This window comes from Marmota marmota, unplaced genomic scaffold (genome assembly GCF_001458135.2).
Source record: "Marmota marmota marmota unplaced genomic scaffold, marMar, whole genome shotgun sequence".
In the NCBI taxonomy this organism is placed as follows: Eukaryota; Metazoa; Chordata; class Mammalia; order Rodentia; family Sciuridae; genus Marmota; species Marmota marmota.
In genome coordinates this window covers 381899-400488 of record NW_026000222.1, presented here as the reverse complement: position 1 = coordinate 400488, position 18590 = coordinate 381899, and the positions used below count along the sequence as shown (strand labels likewise).

Here is an 18590-nt window from a genome sequence, read left to right as displayed (position 1 = left end):
ACAGCCAGGATACTGGAGAAACAGCCTCCTACGAGCTCTGCTCAGCTTTCTTCCTCCATTGCCCATCCCACTGGCTGCCAAATAGCACAGTGTTCATCTCTGCCCAGGGTCTAGGCAGCTGCAGTGAGACCAGAGGAAAGACACAGCCTCCACTGCCATGGCTCCAACCCCACACTGCACACTCACGCAGAACACGCACACTCTATCAGACACCCCGTCCTCACCGTCAGCCTGGGTGGGGTCTGCCATCAAGGCTCTGAGTTCTGTCAGCGCAACCCTGAGTGGTCCCAGGGGCTCCTCGGCATGGGTGGGTTCTGCCCTCATTCCCAAGGCTGCACCTGAGGGAGGGGAGGCAGAGGGGAAACAGGTTCCTGCAGATGCCAGGCCTAGGTGTCAAGGACAGACAATGGATCCTCTCTCTGACACTGTGTACAGCGTGTCACATCAAAGGTGCTTATAAACAAACAAAGTGAAGAAAAGCAGTTTTGCAGACCACAGCCAGGAGTGTGAACGCACAGGTGTAATGGAAACAGAGCTGCACAGATGGGGGCAGGGGCAGGTGGGCATCCCAGCTGGACGACTGAGGGAGGCAGCCACACATCCACATCCCCCAGCACGCCTGGGACAGAGCTGGCGACTGTCACCAGCTCAGCCTGCGGCTACATCTACTCAGGAGACACGTTGGCAAAAGATCCTGGTTTAAACTCTCACATCGTTTTCGCTAGAAAAGGAGAGGCGTGCCTTAGAGCACAGCAAGCTCACATGTGGCTTGGCTGCAGAGGCACACACTCACCAGTGCACGCTGCGCCTGTGGGTCTCGCCCAGCAGGAACTGGCAGCCATGGCTCTGCTCGAGAACTCCACCACACGCCATGAAAGCACCTGGGGACCCAGGAGCTGAGGGCAGGGTCGCAGGCCTGTGACCCAGTGACTCAGCATGGGTCATGAATCTGAGTCTCAAAACAAAATTTAAAAAAGGTCTGGGTCGGCCGGGCATAGTGGCACACACATGTAATCCCGGAGGCTCGGGAGGCTGAGGCAGGAGGGTAGCAAGTTTAAAGCCAGCCTCAGCAACTTACCAAGACCCTGACTCAAAAATAAAACAAAAAGGTTTGGGGATGTGACTCAGTGGTTAAGCACTCCCTGGGTTCAATCCTGGGTATCAAAAAAATTTCTGGGAAGTAAGTACAGCTCGGTGGTAGAGCACTTGCCTAGAAGCATGAGGGTTAGGGCTTGGTCCCCTAAAGTAGGAAGGTGTGAAGGAGGGCAACTCTCTGAAGAGAAACCCTCACCATGTGGCTAAGGCGTCAGACCTCCCAGCTGTCCCCAACACAGCACTGGTCCCTGCCAGAGCTTCTCCTGGGTCTCCACAACCGCGGGGAACTGTCTAGGCCTATGGAAGGAGGGTTGGAGATAGATAGAACTGGAGAGAGGACTATGTCGAACAGAACAGGCTTGTTCAGCCTGCATGGCCCTACAGATGTCAAGGGACATAAAAAAGGAACAAACACAAAGATGGACACAGTACGCCTGCAGTGCTAGTGATTTAGAGGCTGAAACAGGAGGATCACAAGTTGGAGGCAGCTGAGTGAGACCCTGTCTCAAAGTAGAAAATAAAAAGGGATGGTGCAGCTCAGTGGCAGTGTATCGCTAGGATTAACCTCAGCACCAAGAAGAAAACCCAAAACCAAAACCCACAAACTCTCTGCTTCAATGACGAGGTGCTGGTCCCTGTGACAAAATGACAGGGCAAAGCACCAGGTTGCTCTGGACAGGGCCCTTCCCTGCTGCTGCAAGAGCTGGCAGAAAGGACACGGGTGTGCATGTGCAGACGTGTGCGACAGCGACCTGCAGGGCTGTGGAGCTCCGCCTCGCGCTCCGTGCTCACAGAGCAAGTGGGGCCTCCGCCACCAGCTGTTCCCTATGTGGTTCACGGGGCCATCTAAGGCACCAGAGGAGCCACACATCATGGCACCTACTGTGCCTGCAGGAGTCAGCACAGGCACCTGGCAGGCACAGGGGCTTCCGCTCCAAACACCCCTTATAAGAGCCAGGTTCAGGCAACCTATGGAACCCCCATCTCATTCGGTGTCACTATGAACAGCCCTGGCGGTCACTGATGCAGCCTTGGGGGCAGGGGCTCTGAGCCAGGGAAATGGGAAGCATCAGCCCCAGCAAGGGCAAGACTACCTTCTGGAGGCTTCTCAGCAGTAGAGCAGGCTTGGCAGTAGGCAGCATACAGAGACTGGGGGATTTTATCTGCTCTGGATCAGAAGACAACAATATTCAAGTCAATCATGACAATTTAATTCCCTAGTTTCTGACTCCTAAACTGTTTTGCAAAGTAAAAAACATTAAATTTAAATAAATGATACTTCACTGTGTATAGTACTATCCTGGTTTTTGTTTGTTACCAGGGATAGAACCCAGAGGCACCTAACCACTGAGCCACATCCCAGCCCTTTTTATTGAGACAGGGTCTCACTGAGTTGCTTAGGGTCTTGCTAAGTTGCTGAGCCTGGCCTTGAACTTACGATTCTCCTGCCTCAGCCTCCCAAGTCGCTGGGATCACAGGTGTGTGCCACTGCACCAGGTTCCATAATGGTTTAAGAAAAAAAACATACATAGGCTTTGCATGGTACTTCCTCCACAACACACCAAGCGTGATTATGAATAGCCATCACTACTAAGAAGACCCGGAAGACCCAAGTGACACGTCACACCCAGGCAGAACTCGCTGACAGTCTGTGTGACCCATCTCCAGGCCGCCTCCTGAGACTCTGCTCTGCCGCTCTGGGCTTTAATCTGGAGCACAGCTATGCCCTCATGCTCATTTCTTGCCAGTCTCTCTGCAGGTGCCAGGCGCAGACCAACCCATTGGGCATCTGTGCTGATCCCTCCCAGGGCCTGCAGCAAGCACTTTCGATGCTGTCCCTAGGGCTGGCAGAATGCACTACAGGCCTCTGCATCAGGCGTAACAAGTAGTCCCCACCCTGGAAGGAGGCTTGGTGACCTATCTGTGGCGACGCAATTGTCCTCCATGTCCTGTGCCATGGCCTACTGCCCTGTGTCCAGGCAGCACCAGCCCCTGCTGGCTCCCCACACCACTGTATGCACGACGCTATGTCAATGAATTTGAAACCTAGATGACACAGGTTTTCTAGAAACCTACAAAAGACTCAAGAGGAATAAAAAAAAAAAAATTAAAAAAAAAAAAAAACCTGGCTAACCTAATAGCTATTCACAAAACAGAGTCACTGACACCACAGACGTCATCAGGACCAGACAGCTATGCAGCCAAGCTTGGCCCAAGCCTCAGCCATAGGAATCTCAGTTCCAAGTTACAAGTTCCATCTTGTAAAGCACGAAAACGTCACTGCCTAGGCAGCCAAGGTACACGAAGAGGATCAGGCTCAGGCTTGGTGAAACTTGCCCCGACCATCACCATATCACGTCCAGCAGTTCCTAACAAAACCTCATCCCAGCAGGGACATCCCAGGAAGGCAAGGACAGTTCAACAGCAGGAAAAACCTACCTCAGGCATTACCACAGGACCAGGAGAAGAGCATGATCGTCCTGAGAACTCGACCCTCAGGAAGTCCTGAGTGGGCCAGCGAGAGGGCTCCTCCACACAGAGACACACCCAGAGCAGTCACCACGAGCACCTGATCCAGGGTGACTCTCAGCAGCATTCCTACTGCAGTGAGCATCAGACTGCTGTCGTTGTAGGTTAAACCAACACTCCTTCCTAACACAGCATGACAGAAGGCAAGAGGCCAGCGGCTAACAACCAGAATAGAAGCCAGACACCTGGATACCCAAACCTCAGCCATACCCGAAGAAAGAATTCAAGAGAACATGCTGTTTGCCGTAGCAATGAAATCTAGGTCATCAGTAGTCGTCTACAAAAGATGCACAGAAGGACACACTGGAGAACGGAAGACTCACTGTCACTGCGCTAGAAGCTCCCAGCGTTCCCAGACACACCCTGAGGAGGTTCACTGAAGTTGTGCTTCAAGAGTCCAGCCTGCAGCCATGGACAGCTGTTGGCCGTTCAGTCTGTGAGACCTGATGAGTGGTGTGTGCTGAGAGGGTGCTCAGCAGAGAGAGAACGCCACACAGCAGCTAGAACAGAGCCAGAGTACGATGGGCCGCCAAGTGAAGCTCTGGCTGTGTTGGTCGCAGCCGAAGACGAAAACCTGATGTGTGAGCCAGGAGCAATGGAGCACACACCTGTAACCCCAGCAGCTCGGGAGGCTGAGGCAGCAGGACTGTGAGTTCAAAGCCAACCTCAGCAACAGCAAGGCACTAAGCAACTCAGCGAGACCATAAATAAAATACAAAATAGGACTGGGGATGTGGCTCAGTGGTTGAGGGCCCCTGGATTCCAACCGCAATTCCCCCCCCCCCCCAAAAAAAAAACACACAAGATGCCAACTCTCACCCACTGTAAATGCTCCTACGGAAAAATGAAAACAATGCTGGCGAGGGTGTGGAAACACCCAAGGGCTCTGGCCTAGCAGAAAGAATCTATTTTAAAAGGCAAAGATAGCAAAATATGGGTGGAGGTTCATGGTGGTACTTTAAATGTGTTTTAAATTGCTGTATGTGCAGTTCTATGTATCAGAAATACTTTATTTATATCACAAATAAATAAAAACAAGGATGCTAGAGGTTTTTCCTGCCAGCCCCCATGGGCCCTGGAAACAGCAGGCACTTCCTACCTCCCTCAGGAAGAAGGGCCTTGCAGGCACCCACCCTCCACCACCAGTGGAGGCCACCTGTGGGCGCGCTATCCAAGACCCCAGGATCCTGGTGAATCTCGAGGGCCACCCTAGTCCTTCCACCTGAGGCTTCTTCAAGCTCTTCCTTTCCTTCTATCCCTAAATCCTCTTACCACAATTATGAACTGGAACGTCAACACTAACCCAGTCTCCCAAAGTTTCACTCAGGAATGATACTAAGCGGTGATATTGAGAATTGAGCAAACTTTGTTTTAAAAAAATCATAACCAGCTACTTTTGGAGCCAACATTTTACAATAAACACAGGTGAAAGACATTTCTCTAAAAGAGAAGCACACTTCTCTGCATCATCAAAGCCCTTCTGGAAAAGCTTCCATGTACCTCCTCAGGGCTTCTATGAGCGCCTCTCGGGAATCCGGGGCTGACGGGAGCTGTGGAAAGAACCAGAGCCCAGTGAGGAGGGTCTCGATTCCAGAGGTGGCCACATGCATGGACACGTCCGTCGTACTCACCACTCGCGGTGTGAGCAGGGCAGGCAGGAAGTGGGACAGGTAGTATGACCTCCTGAATATGCTGCAGCACAGAGAAGCAGACAGCACCACAGTCAGTCCAGGTGCTCTGCACAAGGCTGCTGCCTACCCGTCTGCCGTTCTCTTTCCAGGATGCTGGGATGAGTCTTGCAGAGGGCATCAGTGGGGCAACAGCCCTGCACTCCAGGGAGTCTGGGACACGACCGCCCGCCCAGGAGTAGGCAGGGTCAGCGGGGACCATTCTTTCCTTGGATCTGCGCTCAATCCCAGGAGCTACAGTCAGTCTTGCCTGCACTGGTAGCAACCACGATTCTGGGTGTTTTGGGACCACACTGAATCCAATCAAGTTTGCTGTTCAATTCCCTGGACTGACTCCATTTTGGTCCCTAAGCAAGCATTAATTAGAAAACCATTGTTGAGTTAGGCATCGTGGCGAGCACTGGTAATCTCAGAGACTCCCGAGGCTGAGGCAAGAGGATTGCAAGTTCAAGACCAGCCTTAGCAACTTAGTGAGACAACTCCAGTCTCAAAATCAAAAGGGCTGGGGATGTAGCTCAGCAGTTAGGCATCCCTGGGTTTAATCCAGCACCAAAAATACAAAAACCCACCACTGCTACACTGGCCTGTGGTCTTCCCTCCCATGTGACTCCAGGGCACCCACTGGCTGTTTCTGGGAGGAAGAGCACCCTGTAACTTGCAGCAGGACACAGCTCTTGACCCTGCCACCACCGTGCCCAGCAGCCCCCTACCTGGCCTCCATGACTGGGACTGGGATCTTCCCTGTGTGCTCAAACACTAGGAGGGCCTTCTCCACGTCTTGAGCTGCCTGGCTGTGCGGCTGGTTCTGCACAGGGAAGGAGAAAAAGGGAGGTAAGAGGGCTGGGGATGTGGCTCAAGCGGTAGTGCGCTCGCCTGGCATGTGTGCAGCCCGGGTTCGATCCTCAGCACCACATACAGACAAAGATGTTGTGTCCGCTGAAAACCAAAAAAAAAAAATTTTTTTTAAAAAAATTCTCACTCTCTCTCTTTAAAAAAAAAAAAGGGAGGTAAGGAAGCAGAGGCCAACCCACAAGCCCCACCTTCTTGGACCTGCCTGTGGGGGAGGGCTGCAAGAGCCACTCTGGAGCCGCCTTAAGTGGCATGCCTGCTGTTCCACTTTAGTTTGCATGGGGGACAATGTGACAGAGCGGACTAATATTGGCGCTGCCAGGATTCTCTACAGTCGGGAGGTCAAAGCTTAGGGCTGGGAAGTAGCTCAGCTAAGCACATGCTCAGCATGTTTTAGGCCCTTCATTTATGCAAAAACTACATAAATGAAGGTGAAGGTTGAGGAGGGTACTACCCAGCAAGTGGAACTGGGACACGCACATGGATCCTCCAAATGCATGCAGAGAGGTAAAGGGGACCTGGCATGTGCACACAGACCCTCCAGATACATGCAAACAGGGAAAGAGGCCACGCTGGCTGTCTTCTGCCCTCAAAAGCACCAACCCAGCAGCCTGGGCCCTTGGGGACAGCTCAGCCCTCTTAAGAAGCCAGAGCGCCTGGATTGACTGGGACGCTGTCTGCTGCCTCCGCTAGGATGTCAGGGGCTGCCCTCAAGGGGATTCCTAGGTGGGAACAAGTGGAGACTTAACTTTTGAAATTTAAAATTACGAAAAGTCAAAGTCATGAGTAACTTATGAATAGCACCAAATCTCCAAGGACACCGCCTGGCAGTGGTTCACCGAGCACTTCAGTGGCCTCTCTACCTATTCTTCAGCAACTCACCGCAGCACAGAGTCTTAAAAGATGGAGAAGCTGTTTCTACAGCAACACATGTGTCACGTGGCCAGCTGACATCTGGTCCATAACAACCACTGGCACTTCTCTATAATTCCTAGACAAATGCAGCCAACCACCTCTCACCTCTCCACTCCAGCCCACAAAGGCCAAGAAGCCCTGGTACGGAGAGCCACCGTGAATTACTTGATGGTCTTCTCTTTGTATGGAAGCCAGGGAGACCTAGGTTTGGCATTGCAAGCTATTCTATGGCTCTTCCCATTCAATGGATTGCCCAATGCACGTGACCTCTATCTCTGCTCTACTAAGGAAGACCCCTCTCATAGCCTCCAGAGTTGGGCGTAACTCGTTGGGAACTGGACAGCCCACCTCCCACCTTATTTGGAAAAGAACATTCCCTGGAAAACCTTTCATGTTCCCTGATAATAAATAAAGCCAGCGTGGGCTCCAGCTTGCCCTTGGTTTCTTTTTAGTGTGAGAGCTCAGTCCCTAAGATCGGCTACCCCTCCCGCCCCTGCTTTTAAAAATCACTTCCTGTGCCCTGTGGTGTTTTCATCATTTTCTCTTTCTTGGCTTTTTCATTCTGCAGCCAGCCCATTCCACCAAGAGCAACTCATTTCCATTGCCTACTCGGGGTGTACGCGAGACCCTGGCAGCAAGCCACCCCAAATGAGGCAACTGTGGGCCACTACTGACCAGACGCCCTCAGGGAAGTGCCGCGAGCCAGGCGCAGGACAGAGAGAGCCCAGGAGCTGGAGCTTGAGGCCCAGGAGTGAGGGCCGGACCCCAGACCCACAGAGCAGCCCAAGGCGACCCACCTCGGTGACATCCTCACTTGAGGACAAATGCTCGTAGAGCCCCATATTCTCCAGAGAAACCTTCAGAAAAGAAAAACAAGAACATGAAAACAAAGATGGCTTCAGTGGGTGCCGGCAGGGCCAGCGCAGCGCAGACTTGCCTTGAGGTCAGCCAGCCGGGTCTTGGCCAGGGCCACGTAGTCAGTGAGGAGGGTGCGGTACTTCCCGGGCACCAAGGGCGGGTAGAGAACATGCACCTGCGAGGACACATGGCAACATCAGTCCCAGGGCACCAGGCACTGCCACACCAAGACGGCCACGACGGCCGGACACATGCTGGGCAGTAGAGGGCCACCCCCAGGCACAATGCAGACAAGAAACTCTGACGCCAGGGCCAGGCGTGGAAGGGACACCAGGGCCAGGCAGCCACAGGCTCCAGGTACAGCGGCACCTGCAGCTGCAGAAACCCACCAACATCCCGGTCAACCAGAGGACAGCAGGTCCACACCAATGCCACATCTGTGACACTACCAGAATGATGGATCCGTAGCAGGCAGTGTGCTGTGAAAAGGGTGCCCACCGCCCCACACTGAGCTTGTGTCCATGGAGAAATGACAATGGAACAGGAGCCCAGAAAGACATGGCCTGCAAGGACTAACCCAGGCTCTGGCGAGCAGCTGGAGCTGCACCAGAGGCAAAAAAGGCAGAGAAGCTACCAAAGAGACCCAAGAGAGAGCAGGTGGCTGAATGCGGGAGAGGCTCTGCATAGGCCAGGGCGCGGGAGAAGGCCTTGGGGACCGCGTGCCTCGCCCCTCAGAGGTGGGGGCTGGGGTGCACAGGGGGCTCAGATTGACTGCTCCTCCTCCCTCAGCACAAGAGCACCCAGAAGCAGCCCAGAGCTGGGAGTGGGCAGGCACGGCAGGATCTAGCCCCTGGCTGTGGGGGCACAGCCCCTCTGGAATGTAGTGGGGACTCCTGAGTAGAGGCTGAGACGTCAGTGTCCACACCAGCATGATTCTCAGCAGCCAAGCTACAGAACCAGAACAGGTGCCCGTAAACAGAGGAACAGATAGAGAAAATGTGCACGTGTACAAAGCGGAGTTCTACCCAGCCATAATGAGAGTAAAATCACAGCATCTGCAGGTAAATGGATAGAAACTGAGAACATCATGCTAGGTAAGCCGGACTCAGAAAGTCAAGGATCAAGTGTTTTCTCTCCCACGAGGAAGATAAAGGAAAGTAAGGGAAAGTTGGGGAGGGGACCGGATTTCATGAAGACACAGAAACACAGGGAAGATCAGTGGGTAGGAGGAGGACCAGAGGGAGAAGGAATGGGAAAAGGAGAAAAATGTGGAGGGAACCTAACAGAATCATGTCTCGTACATGCACATGAACTTATGTACTGTAGCAAGTACCAATCAAACATCAACAACAGGGAAAGGAAGACCAGAAGACAGAGGAGGGAGACTGGGGGAGGGAAGAGGAGGGGACCAGGAGGGCCGACATCAAACTCCCTGTATGTACAGTTCTGCCCAAACCACCCGCATACCACCTGTGATCACAATACTCTAATAAAACCCAGGCTGCACTGGGGCAGTTAGCTGATGAACCAAAGGTCTCTAACTCCCTTCGCCAGCCTCTCTATGGGAGAGGCCCCAGGTGGACACCCACACCCAGCCTGGGGCTTGTCATGAAACTAAAATGGACTTGTTACAAAAACTCAAACTACAGTAAACTAGCGAGAGGTCTGTTGCCTGCTCTCTACTCCTAGGGGTGATGACCCCAGGCAGTTCAGGCTATATCCTTCCAGATTCTTCTCCTTAAACACATAAAAAAAAAAAATACCATTTTTAAAAGAAAATGAGCTCTGTCTCTACTGGCTACACCACCTCTCGTCTTGCCCACATCTTCCCAGGCCCCGCACCTGCAGGACAGCCCACAGGAAGAGGTTGGTCTGGGACAAGTGAGGGCAGAGAGCTCCAGGGACCACAGCTGCAGGCGGCTCCTCACCTGCATGTACCGGGGGGCTTCCCAGGGCACGAGGCTGGACAGGAACTTGAAAAGGAAGACCAAAGCCTTCTTGCTGCAGCTGTGGTAGCCCCGTGCACTCCCAAACGAGGCCTGGAGAGAGAAGGCAGAAGTGCTGCTCAGTGAGGTACCTGCCCACAGGCTGTGCATGCCCTGCCTCGGTCTGGCCCACAAGCAGAAGCTGCTGCTGAAAGAGAGACACGAGAAGCAATTCAGGTCCACAGGTCACAGCCGTGCCCTGGCTGAGAAAGAGGCTGAACGTTTACTCAAAGAAAAGTCAAAAACCATTCTGAGCAGCAGGTATCTACCGCAGGACGCCACAACAGGATCAGGGACCAAAGCGGGAGGGGTTGGGGGAAGGAGGCTTTGGGTCAGCAGTGGCTCTGAGCACACAGTGTGTACCTGCAAAGAGCAAGCCTAGGAGAGGACTGGGCAGTGCTCCCACAGACCAGAACCTGCCCTGTGCTGACTATGGGGCACAGAGCACCAGCTCCTGCCAACCCCAGAGCTACTGCTCCAGGCCTCATGAGGACCCAGCTGCAGCGAGAACAGGGGCAACACTGGGTCAAGAGCAGCCTCCTGTGTACCCTCCCCACTGCCCTGCACAGAAGAGCTTGGTGTGCTCTCGACCAGCACTTCCAAAGCCCTCCACTGGCATGTCTGACAGCAGCAGGTGGGGGAACTGCAGGACAAATCACAGAGCAGGTGGACTAATGGAGGGACACAGAGCAAGGACACAGGCCTCCGAGGACAAAGCCTGTACCTCAGACCTCCAGGGAAACCACAGGCACAGGTGTCCTGCTGAGGTTGCCCAGCACTTGCTTTCACTGCCACCTACTGGGTTTTCTGACTCTCCACTAGAGAGAAGGAACACTGGGCACAGTGGCCCACCCCTGTCATCCCAGTGGCTCGGAGGCGGAGGCAGGAGGATCTCGAGTTCAAAGCCAGCCTCAGCAATAGCGAGGCACTAAGCAGCTCAGTGAGACCTTACCTCTAAATAAAATTCAAAATAGGGCTGGGGATGTGGCTCAGTGGTCGAGTGGCCCTGAGTTCAATCCCTGGTATCCTCCCCCCACCAAAAAAAAAAAAAAAAGGGAAAAAGCCTTTGTCCAGCAGTTGAAGGAGAACACAGAACAAAACTTGGAGACACACGAGGAAGCCTGTCAGGGACATCGCTGCCAGAAAGCCATCCTGAAGCTCTTTTCTCATGAGATAGCAGCACTTGGGAGCCCAATGGTACCTCCACTAGCCAGCCAGGAGGACGGCACTCAACTTCCCAGGAAACTCACCTTGAACCAGTCTGCGTAGGATGGGAATACAGAGGGGCCCTCCTGGGCAGCCTGGCGCACAATCAGGAAGGCAGTGACCATGCTGTCCAGATGGTAGCTCTCGAAGGCATGGGCCATCAAACGGGCCACCCAATCTGTCAGACAGTGACACTGTCAGCAGGCAGATTAGGCCATCCTGGCTGGGATGTGCCCTCCCAAACACCAGCTTCCCAAGGACTAAGCCACAATCGCAGCACAGACCACTGGACAGAGGAAGTAGCACCACTCTTCACTCCTCGGCCACAGGCAATCTGGACCTTCCCAGCAACAGGGCTCACAGTTGGGCAGCAGGAAGGGCTTCGGGTGGATTCGACCCCCAGCAGGTTCTGCTGCCACCACTGTGCACCCACTCACTCACACCCTGCAGCCGAGTGCACACCTTGCAACAGCTGCAGTGCCTCTGGGAAGCAGACGACCAGCGTGGACACACAGGACAGCACGCGCTGCCAGTTGACCTCACGCGTCTCCAGAACCTCCTGCAAATGGCCGACCGACTCCTCTGGACTCAGCATCACCAGGAGCTGAAATCAAAGTCCCAGCTCCCTCCAGACCACAGCAAACCCATGGCACCAGCACTGGGCCTTCTCCCTGCAGAGGGGGGCGTGCACCAGAAGGGCGGATCCAGCAAGGATCCAGGAGTGCTTGAGGGAACAAGTGGCATCACCTCTCACAGTGGCCAGCGCTGGCTGGAGAAACACTGGTCTCAGAAGGGGTGGTCGGTGTCCATGAGGGAGTGACCAGGATACAGAGCCCAAGCCAGAGCCAGCCTCAGCTCGGACGCCCGCCCCACCCCCGGTGCAGTGCAGGCACAGGACAGCCAGCAGACACTCACCCTGCGGTACAGCGTGGTGAGCAGAGGGTGGGTCCTGACGAAGCTCCACTCTCGCTGCCTCTGAATGGCATCAGAGGCTCCAGGAGGGAAGCAGACATGAGCTTCAGGTTGGCATTTATCACACAGTTTTAAAGCTTCCACCTGGAGGGGCTGGGGTTGTGGCTCAGTAATAGAGCGTTTGCCTCGAATGTGCGAGGCCCTGGCTTCGATCCTCAGCACCACATAAAAATACATAAACAAAACAAAGGTACTGTGTCCAACTACAACCAAAAAAATTTTTTAAAGTTTCCACATGGAAAGAGAGTTGGGTTTCAGTTTGTGTATTTAACTCCAGCGAAGTGCCCATCTCCCTTGGGACCTGGGGGTGCTGGCTCCAGGACTCAGGCTCTGCACAAGTCCTTACATACAATGGCAAGTCTGCTCAGAGCCCACCCTCTCTCTCCAGGTCCTTCACCTCTCCAGACAGCATTGCAGATATTTCTATTTTGGTAGCAAGACAAGTGATAATTCTTCTGTTTTCTCTTAATTTCTCGTAAGAAAACTCAGAATTATCTTATTTTTTGGTAATGCTGGAGATGAAACCCATAGTCTCATACATTCCAGGCAAGTGCTCTACCCTAGGGCATACCTCTAGCCCAGGAGATCACTTTGAAATGAAAGGACATTTGGTAACAGAGACCTGTGAAAACCTGGGGCTACTCAGAGCATTAAGCGGCACCCTCAGGTCTCAGGGCCCGAGTTCTGTAGAGGACAGGGCCATGAATCCACAAGGGCCCAGGGAGCTGCCCCAGAGTGCACAGGGGCCAAGGTGCTGGGCCTACCTTTCAGTACAGGGCTGTGAGTGAGAACCTGGGTCAGGGTGTGGCTGAGGAACCTCTTCAGCACATCGGCAGAAACCCCACCACACGGGAGAGCCTGGAACACGCCAAGCCTGAGCACAGCAGAGGGAGACTCTCAGGAGGGGAGGCCGCCCCTTCAGGACCAGTCCTCGCACTGTGGGTCTCGCAGGCACTCCTTTCTTTATCCTTAAAAGCGCTTTCTTGGTCAGGCCATGAAGCTGCAGGGGTTTTTGTTTTTTCTTTCTTCTTTTGATACAAGGAATAGAAACCAGGGGTGCTCTACCACTGACTACACCCCCCCCCCGGTCCTTTTTATTTTATGAGAGGATCTAAGTTGCCCAGGTTGGTCTTGAACTCGCATCCTCCTGCCTCAACCTCCCGAGTCCCTACAATCACAGGTGTGGCCACTGCACCTGGCCAGCTATAGGCTTTGAGTGGAATCCAAGGAAAATGGTCTTATCAAGACAGAAATGAAGCAGTGAGGAGCTGCGAGTGCAGAGGCAGGCTGGAGGCGAGAAGCAGATAAGGAGGATGGGCCATAACTGAGCGGCCATGGGCAGCCAGGAAGCCTCAGCCACCAGGAGCAGACCAGGGCATAGCACCTGGCATGTGCGGTGGCTATGGCAGCTGTGCTGTTGTTAAAGCCAACGACTCCGAGAGAGCAGGGAAGGAGCATGGGGCAGATGTTCCTAGGCTGGGGTCCGCCTGCCACTGTGCAAGACTCCCCAACACCGGTAATGCACCCACAGCCAAGGCAGCGAGGGGGCAAGAACCAAGGGGCCAGCAGTTAAGTCCTACCCCTGCCAGCAGGGTGCAGACAAGAGGCCCATGCTCACCACGGCTGGGGACAAGCTCAGCCCTGCCAGCCTTCTCCACAGAGCACGCTGCAGCCGGGCCAGCGGGAGCCTGGCCATTCCCATGAGAGAAGGTCTGAACTTAAAGTAGCACAGCCAAACACAGACAGGAGGAGAAGCAGCACAGCAAGGCACCTGACTCAGGAAGCTTGTCTCAGAGATCTGCCCACAGGCCGTCTGGGCCGGACCTGCCAGCCTAGCTCAGTGGGGAGCCTGCCTGAGGGTGCACAGACAGGCCCTCATTACAGGGTCACCAGAGAGTGTCCTCACAAGCAGCCAGACCTCCTGGCCCTCAAACTCCAGCTTAGACCCAGAACTGTGAGAAAATGTCTGCTAAGCCACACAGTCCACTATATTTTGCTCTGGTAGCTTGGGCAGAATAACACACACACACATATACACACGTACAAATAACGCGGTACACTCCTAATTTTGTACCCAAAGGACTTAACATCAGCATACTATAGCAACATGGCCTCATCAATGTTCATACAACTCAATTCACAATGGCTAAGCTATGCAACCAACCTAGGTGCCCTTTATGAATGCATAAAGAAAATGTGGTACATATACACAATAGAATATGACTCAGCCATAAAGAATGAGATTATGGCATTTGCCAGGAAATGGATGGAATGTATCATGCTAAGTGAAATAAGCCAAACCCAAAAACTAAAGGCAGAATATTCTCTCTGATATGCAGATGCTGACTCACAATGGGGGTGGTGGGGGGTGGTGGAGGTTCACCGGATTGGCCAGGAAAGTGAGGGGAAGGGAAGGGGATGGGAAAGACAGTAGGATGAATTGAACATAACCTCCCAGGGTTCTTACGTGAGTACACATAGTATTTCAAAATACACTCTACCATCACACGTAACTCAATAACAAAATGGTGTTTTAACCACTGCAACAGAAACACTGAGTCATTCAGCACATCAAGCCCCTTGTAAGAGATAAAAATCAAGAGCAAAACAATTTAAAAGACTGAGAAGAGGGCTGGGGATGTGGCTCAAGCAGTAGCGTGCTCGCCTGGCATGTGTGCAGCCCGGGTTCGATCCTCAGCGCCACATACAAACAAAGATGTTGTATCCGCCAAAAACTAAACAATAAAAAAAAAAAAAATTCTCTCTCTCTCTAAAAAAAGACTGAGAAGACCTGGAAATATGGGGGCGTCTACCTGGCCTCTTGGGATTCCACCCTCAAGGCCCTAACCCACTGTGCACTGAAGCACATCCTGACCCCCACCTCCCATGCTCAACTCTGTGAGTCTACGGAGCCCTGGAAAGAGAAGGCCACCCTGACCAAGCCTGACAACGGCAGATCTGAGCAGGACCCAGAGAGCAATGCGGGGCTGGCCACGCGGGAGGACCAACAGCAGCAGCATGTTCTGGGAAGCTCTGTGGTACGGCCTGAGGGCAAAGAGAGGAGGAAGCCATGGGGCTCAGCTCACTTCAGGAGGGAGAAGAGCAACTACCAGGCCCCATTTCCTGAGGGATTCCAGAAGCAGGAGTACAGGGGTGGGTCTCCTACTGGCTCTCAGAAGATGAAGGAGAGAGTGGTGCCCTGGGCCAGGGGTTGCTACCCTAGAAGTGTTTAAATACCATGGGAAGGCCTCCACTCAAAGGCTTCTGCCCCTGGCCTCCCTATGAGCATGGACCCTTCCCCAAATTGCCCACATACCAGCAGCTCACCACCCTGTGATCGGAGGACTCCTCCTGAAGGCCGGCAGTCAAAGCGTCAAGTGCCACTGACAACACAGGACAGAAGCAGCACTCAGCAGGCGCTAACAGTCTGTCAGTACCCACCCTAAAGTGCTCTGGGACAAGGGGTCAATTTCTGAGTCTCAGGCCTCTGCAGGCCCTTAAATCCCGATGGCACTAGGTCCAGCCAGACAGTTGCCTACCCTCAGGACACCAAGGCCTGCCAGCTTTTTCTTTTCTTTTGTGGTTCTGGGGATGGAATCCAGGGCTTGGCACAAGCTAGGAAGTGCTCTGCCACTGAACTGGGTCCGCAGCTGGGTCTGCCAGCTTGAAAGCTCCTCACAGCCAGCAGGCTGCTGATGCTGCAGTAAGCTGCACCACCGTGCAGCCCTGGAGCTGACTGTGCAGCCACACTGAACGGGGCTCTGCAACACCATGCCGGCCAGCTACTGCCAGGGAAAGGCCGAAAAGCTGGGACTGCTCCTGAGCAGACCACGCATTCCCAGCTGGAGGGGCCATCGACTTACATGAGAGCATGCTCTGCAGCACCTCAGCAGCCACCTGTCAGAACAGAGCACGGGGCTGTCATTCGGCAGTCTCTGGGCAGTCATGCACTTGCACTAGACACACCTGCCACCTCTACAAAGAGCACCTCCAAAATTCCTTCACAAACCTAGAAATCCCCCAACGCTGCCCACCATGACACCCAGGCATGCCCCCGTGAGGTCCAGGCCGGGACCCACAGCCCCAACTCTGGCTGCACCCCTTCCCCTCCTGACCTGCCAGGATCGACCTGTGCTGCTGTGAAGACCCCTGCCCTGGAGACCTCTGGAAACTCAGGACACCCTCAGTGGTCACTTTGCAGAAAATGATTTCCTTACACAAAACTTACAAGTGTGGACACAGAACAAATGGCAGCCACTAGCCCAGGAGTTCCAAAAGGAGCCAAGACCTGGTGAGGCCTGCTCCTCAGGCCCCAGCCCACTGCTGCTGGGAGGCTGAGTCGGGCAGCTCCCTGCTCTGCTGTGCCTCCTACCTGGGACATTGTTCCAGTCTCCTCCACTCTTCTCAGATCCGAGTTTTCCTGAAATCCCTGTGAAACCAACAGCTCCACAAAATCTGAAAAACCACAAACCAAAGTATTTACACACATACTGTCTCCAAGCAGCTGTGACTCACACGGATCCCTAGGGCCACCCAGCCCCATTCCTATCAACATACGAGCACTCACCAAGCCAGACTTACCCTCACTCTATTTTGGAAGTACTTAGCATACATCAAATTTATATTAAGGGCTTTTTCTCTTAATGCAAAGAAGTAGATCTCAGGGGATGGCTCATGGATAGTCCCCCCACAGCAAATACAGGACATGCAGCTCATCCCACCAGGAAGGAGCTTTTTGCAAGGAAGGATCCCAGGCAATGCAGGCAACCAAGGCTCACAGAGCAGACAGAATTGGCCACTAATGGAAAATGCAGCCTCTGCCAACCCCCTCCAACTGCTGAGGCTAAAAGCAAGTTCAGGACACCACGAACTTGCTGGGCCCCACGCTCACAGGCATGGCGAATGCTCGGCTTCCCACTGGCCTAGGGAACTTTTTTTTAATATTTACTTTTTACTTTCAGGTGGACATTATATCTTTATTTTATTTTTATGTGGTGCTGAGGATCAAACCCACGGCCTCATGCATGTCAGTCACTCTACCACTGAGCCACAAGCCCAGCGCCCCCAAGGTACTTTTCTCAGGAACTATGAACATACCAGAGAGCACAGCCCTAGCGATGTCCAGGTATGGGCAGGAGGTGTCTATCTGCTGGCACAGGAGGCGCAGGTTCCTGAAGAGCCACGCCACCACGGTCCGCTTGTCAGGATGGCTGGGGATACAGTGCACAGTGGATCTGGGTCTGCCTGACCCCATGGCTGCCTCCCCTTACTTGGCAATTTTCTGCAACCCTCACTCCACTGTGAAGCCTAGTCTTTCTGCCCCAAAAGTCCAGGGACCAGCTGCAGGGCTTCTGCCTGGCTACAAACGACCCAGAAACAATCAATTTCAAATGGTTCACTTATCTGCACTTAACACTGTGGGGATCAGGGATGGGACACACACGGGACATGTGCAGCTCCTTTGCACATACTCTCTGTGTGTCTTTGTTTCCTACTTCACTGGTTTCTGCTATAACCCTTATTACTTTCTCCCTCCATCTGGCTTAACTTGCTCTTCTCTTTCTAGTCTCTGAGGTTAAGCCTAGGTTGATAACATTCTTTTTTTAAATATATAAATATAGGCTTTTACAAATATGGATTCTGGAAGACTATTTTCATTTCCACTCATCTCAAGGTATATTAGGTGCACACTAAACTTCATGTAGTGAAGTTTACTACCCTTGTATAGCTTCTGGCTCTGTCACGTTTAGGCTTCCCACTTCAAGATCACGAAAGTCCTCCCAGGGCTGGCTTTTATGTATTGACATTTTCCTCTTTAATTCATCTAGAGGTTTTGTTTAGTTTTGCATACAGAACTCAGGAACTCACAGGTTCCAGGCAGCTCGAGAACACTGAGCCACCCCATAGCCTGGGCTTTTTTTGAAATAAGAAAAAGATATGACCTTTTTTAATCAGTGTGAGCCACTGTCACACCACCATTTGGTTTCATGTGGTGTGGAAAAAAATCACACATGATTTCAATAACAACTAATGTTCTCATTAAACAATGAGGCAATTGCTTCTCCAGGTGCTTTTGGAAGTAAATAATTCATACTAAACAGCAATGTCACAGCAACACGCATTCACTAGTGCACTACCTTTCCAGCAGCTCTTGTAGGCTCACGACACTTTGCACATGAAGACGCCATACAGCTTCAAGCAAGAGAGAGTTCTGAGGAAAATGAGTGCTATGAGTCTGTGCATGTGTCCCAGCCTAGGCCGACTTCATGCCCACTCAAACATGGCCCGAGGCCACACTCTGGGCTCACGTTCCTACCCCCCTTCAGGCTCTTCTGCTGTCCTGGGGCTTCTCTCTGTTCCCACAGCCTAACCTGCTGCCTGTCAGCCTCTCGCAAGCCACCCCAACCTGGCTCCATGCAGCCAACACAGCAACCCAGTGGTTAAATGCCCCTGGGTTCTAATCCCTGGTACTCCAACTCTTCTGTAGATGCCT

General features: G+C 53.1%; 1 protein-coding gene across 13 annotated transcripts in view; it reads right to left on the bottom strand.

The window, feature by feature from the left end:
* Fanca (FA complementation group A) overlaps positions 1-18590 on the bottom strand; it is a 39886-nt gene that overhangs the window by 17222 nt on the left and 4074 nt on the right. For 11 of the 13 annotated variants that reach the window (XR_007343603.1, XR_007343605.1, XR_007343604.1 and 8 more), the window contains exons 6-22: positions 18235-18308; positions 17195-17307; positions 16470-16552; positions 15961-15994; positions 15414-15480; positions 12862-12971; positions 12041-12117; positions 11588-11729; positions 11170-11303; positions 9863-9973; positions 8014-8109; positions 7874-7933; positions 6023-6117; positions 5256-5316; positions 5125-5174; positions 2190-2263; positions 225-338 (exon numbers count right to left, since the gene is read on the bottom strand). Coding sequence is in view for 10 of the 13 variants with exons in the window: in XM_015495930.2 (XP_015351416.1) it covers positions 225-338; positions 2190-2263; positions 5125-5174; positions 5256-5316; positions 6023-6117; positions 7874-7933; positions 8014-8109; positions 9863-9973; positions 11170-11303; positions 11588-11729; positions 12041-12117; positions 12862-12971; positions 15414-15480; positions 15961-15994; positions 16470-16552; positions 17195-17307; positions 18235-18308 (1495 nt within the window). In the remaining 3 variants the exon portion in view is untranslated. Of the gene's footprint in view, positions 1-224; positions 339-2189; positions 2264-5124; positions 5175-5255; positions 5317-6022; positions 6118-7873; positions 7934-8013; positions 8110-9862; positions 9974-11169; positions 11304-11587; positions 11730-12040; positions 12191-12861; positions 12972-15413; positions 15481-15960; positions 15995-16469; positions 16553-17194; positions 17308-18234; positions 18309-18590 lie in introns of those variants that run through there. The other 2 variants (XM_048792457.1, XM_048792458.1) reach the window with 2 other exon arrangements.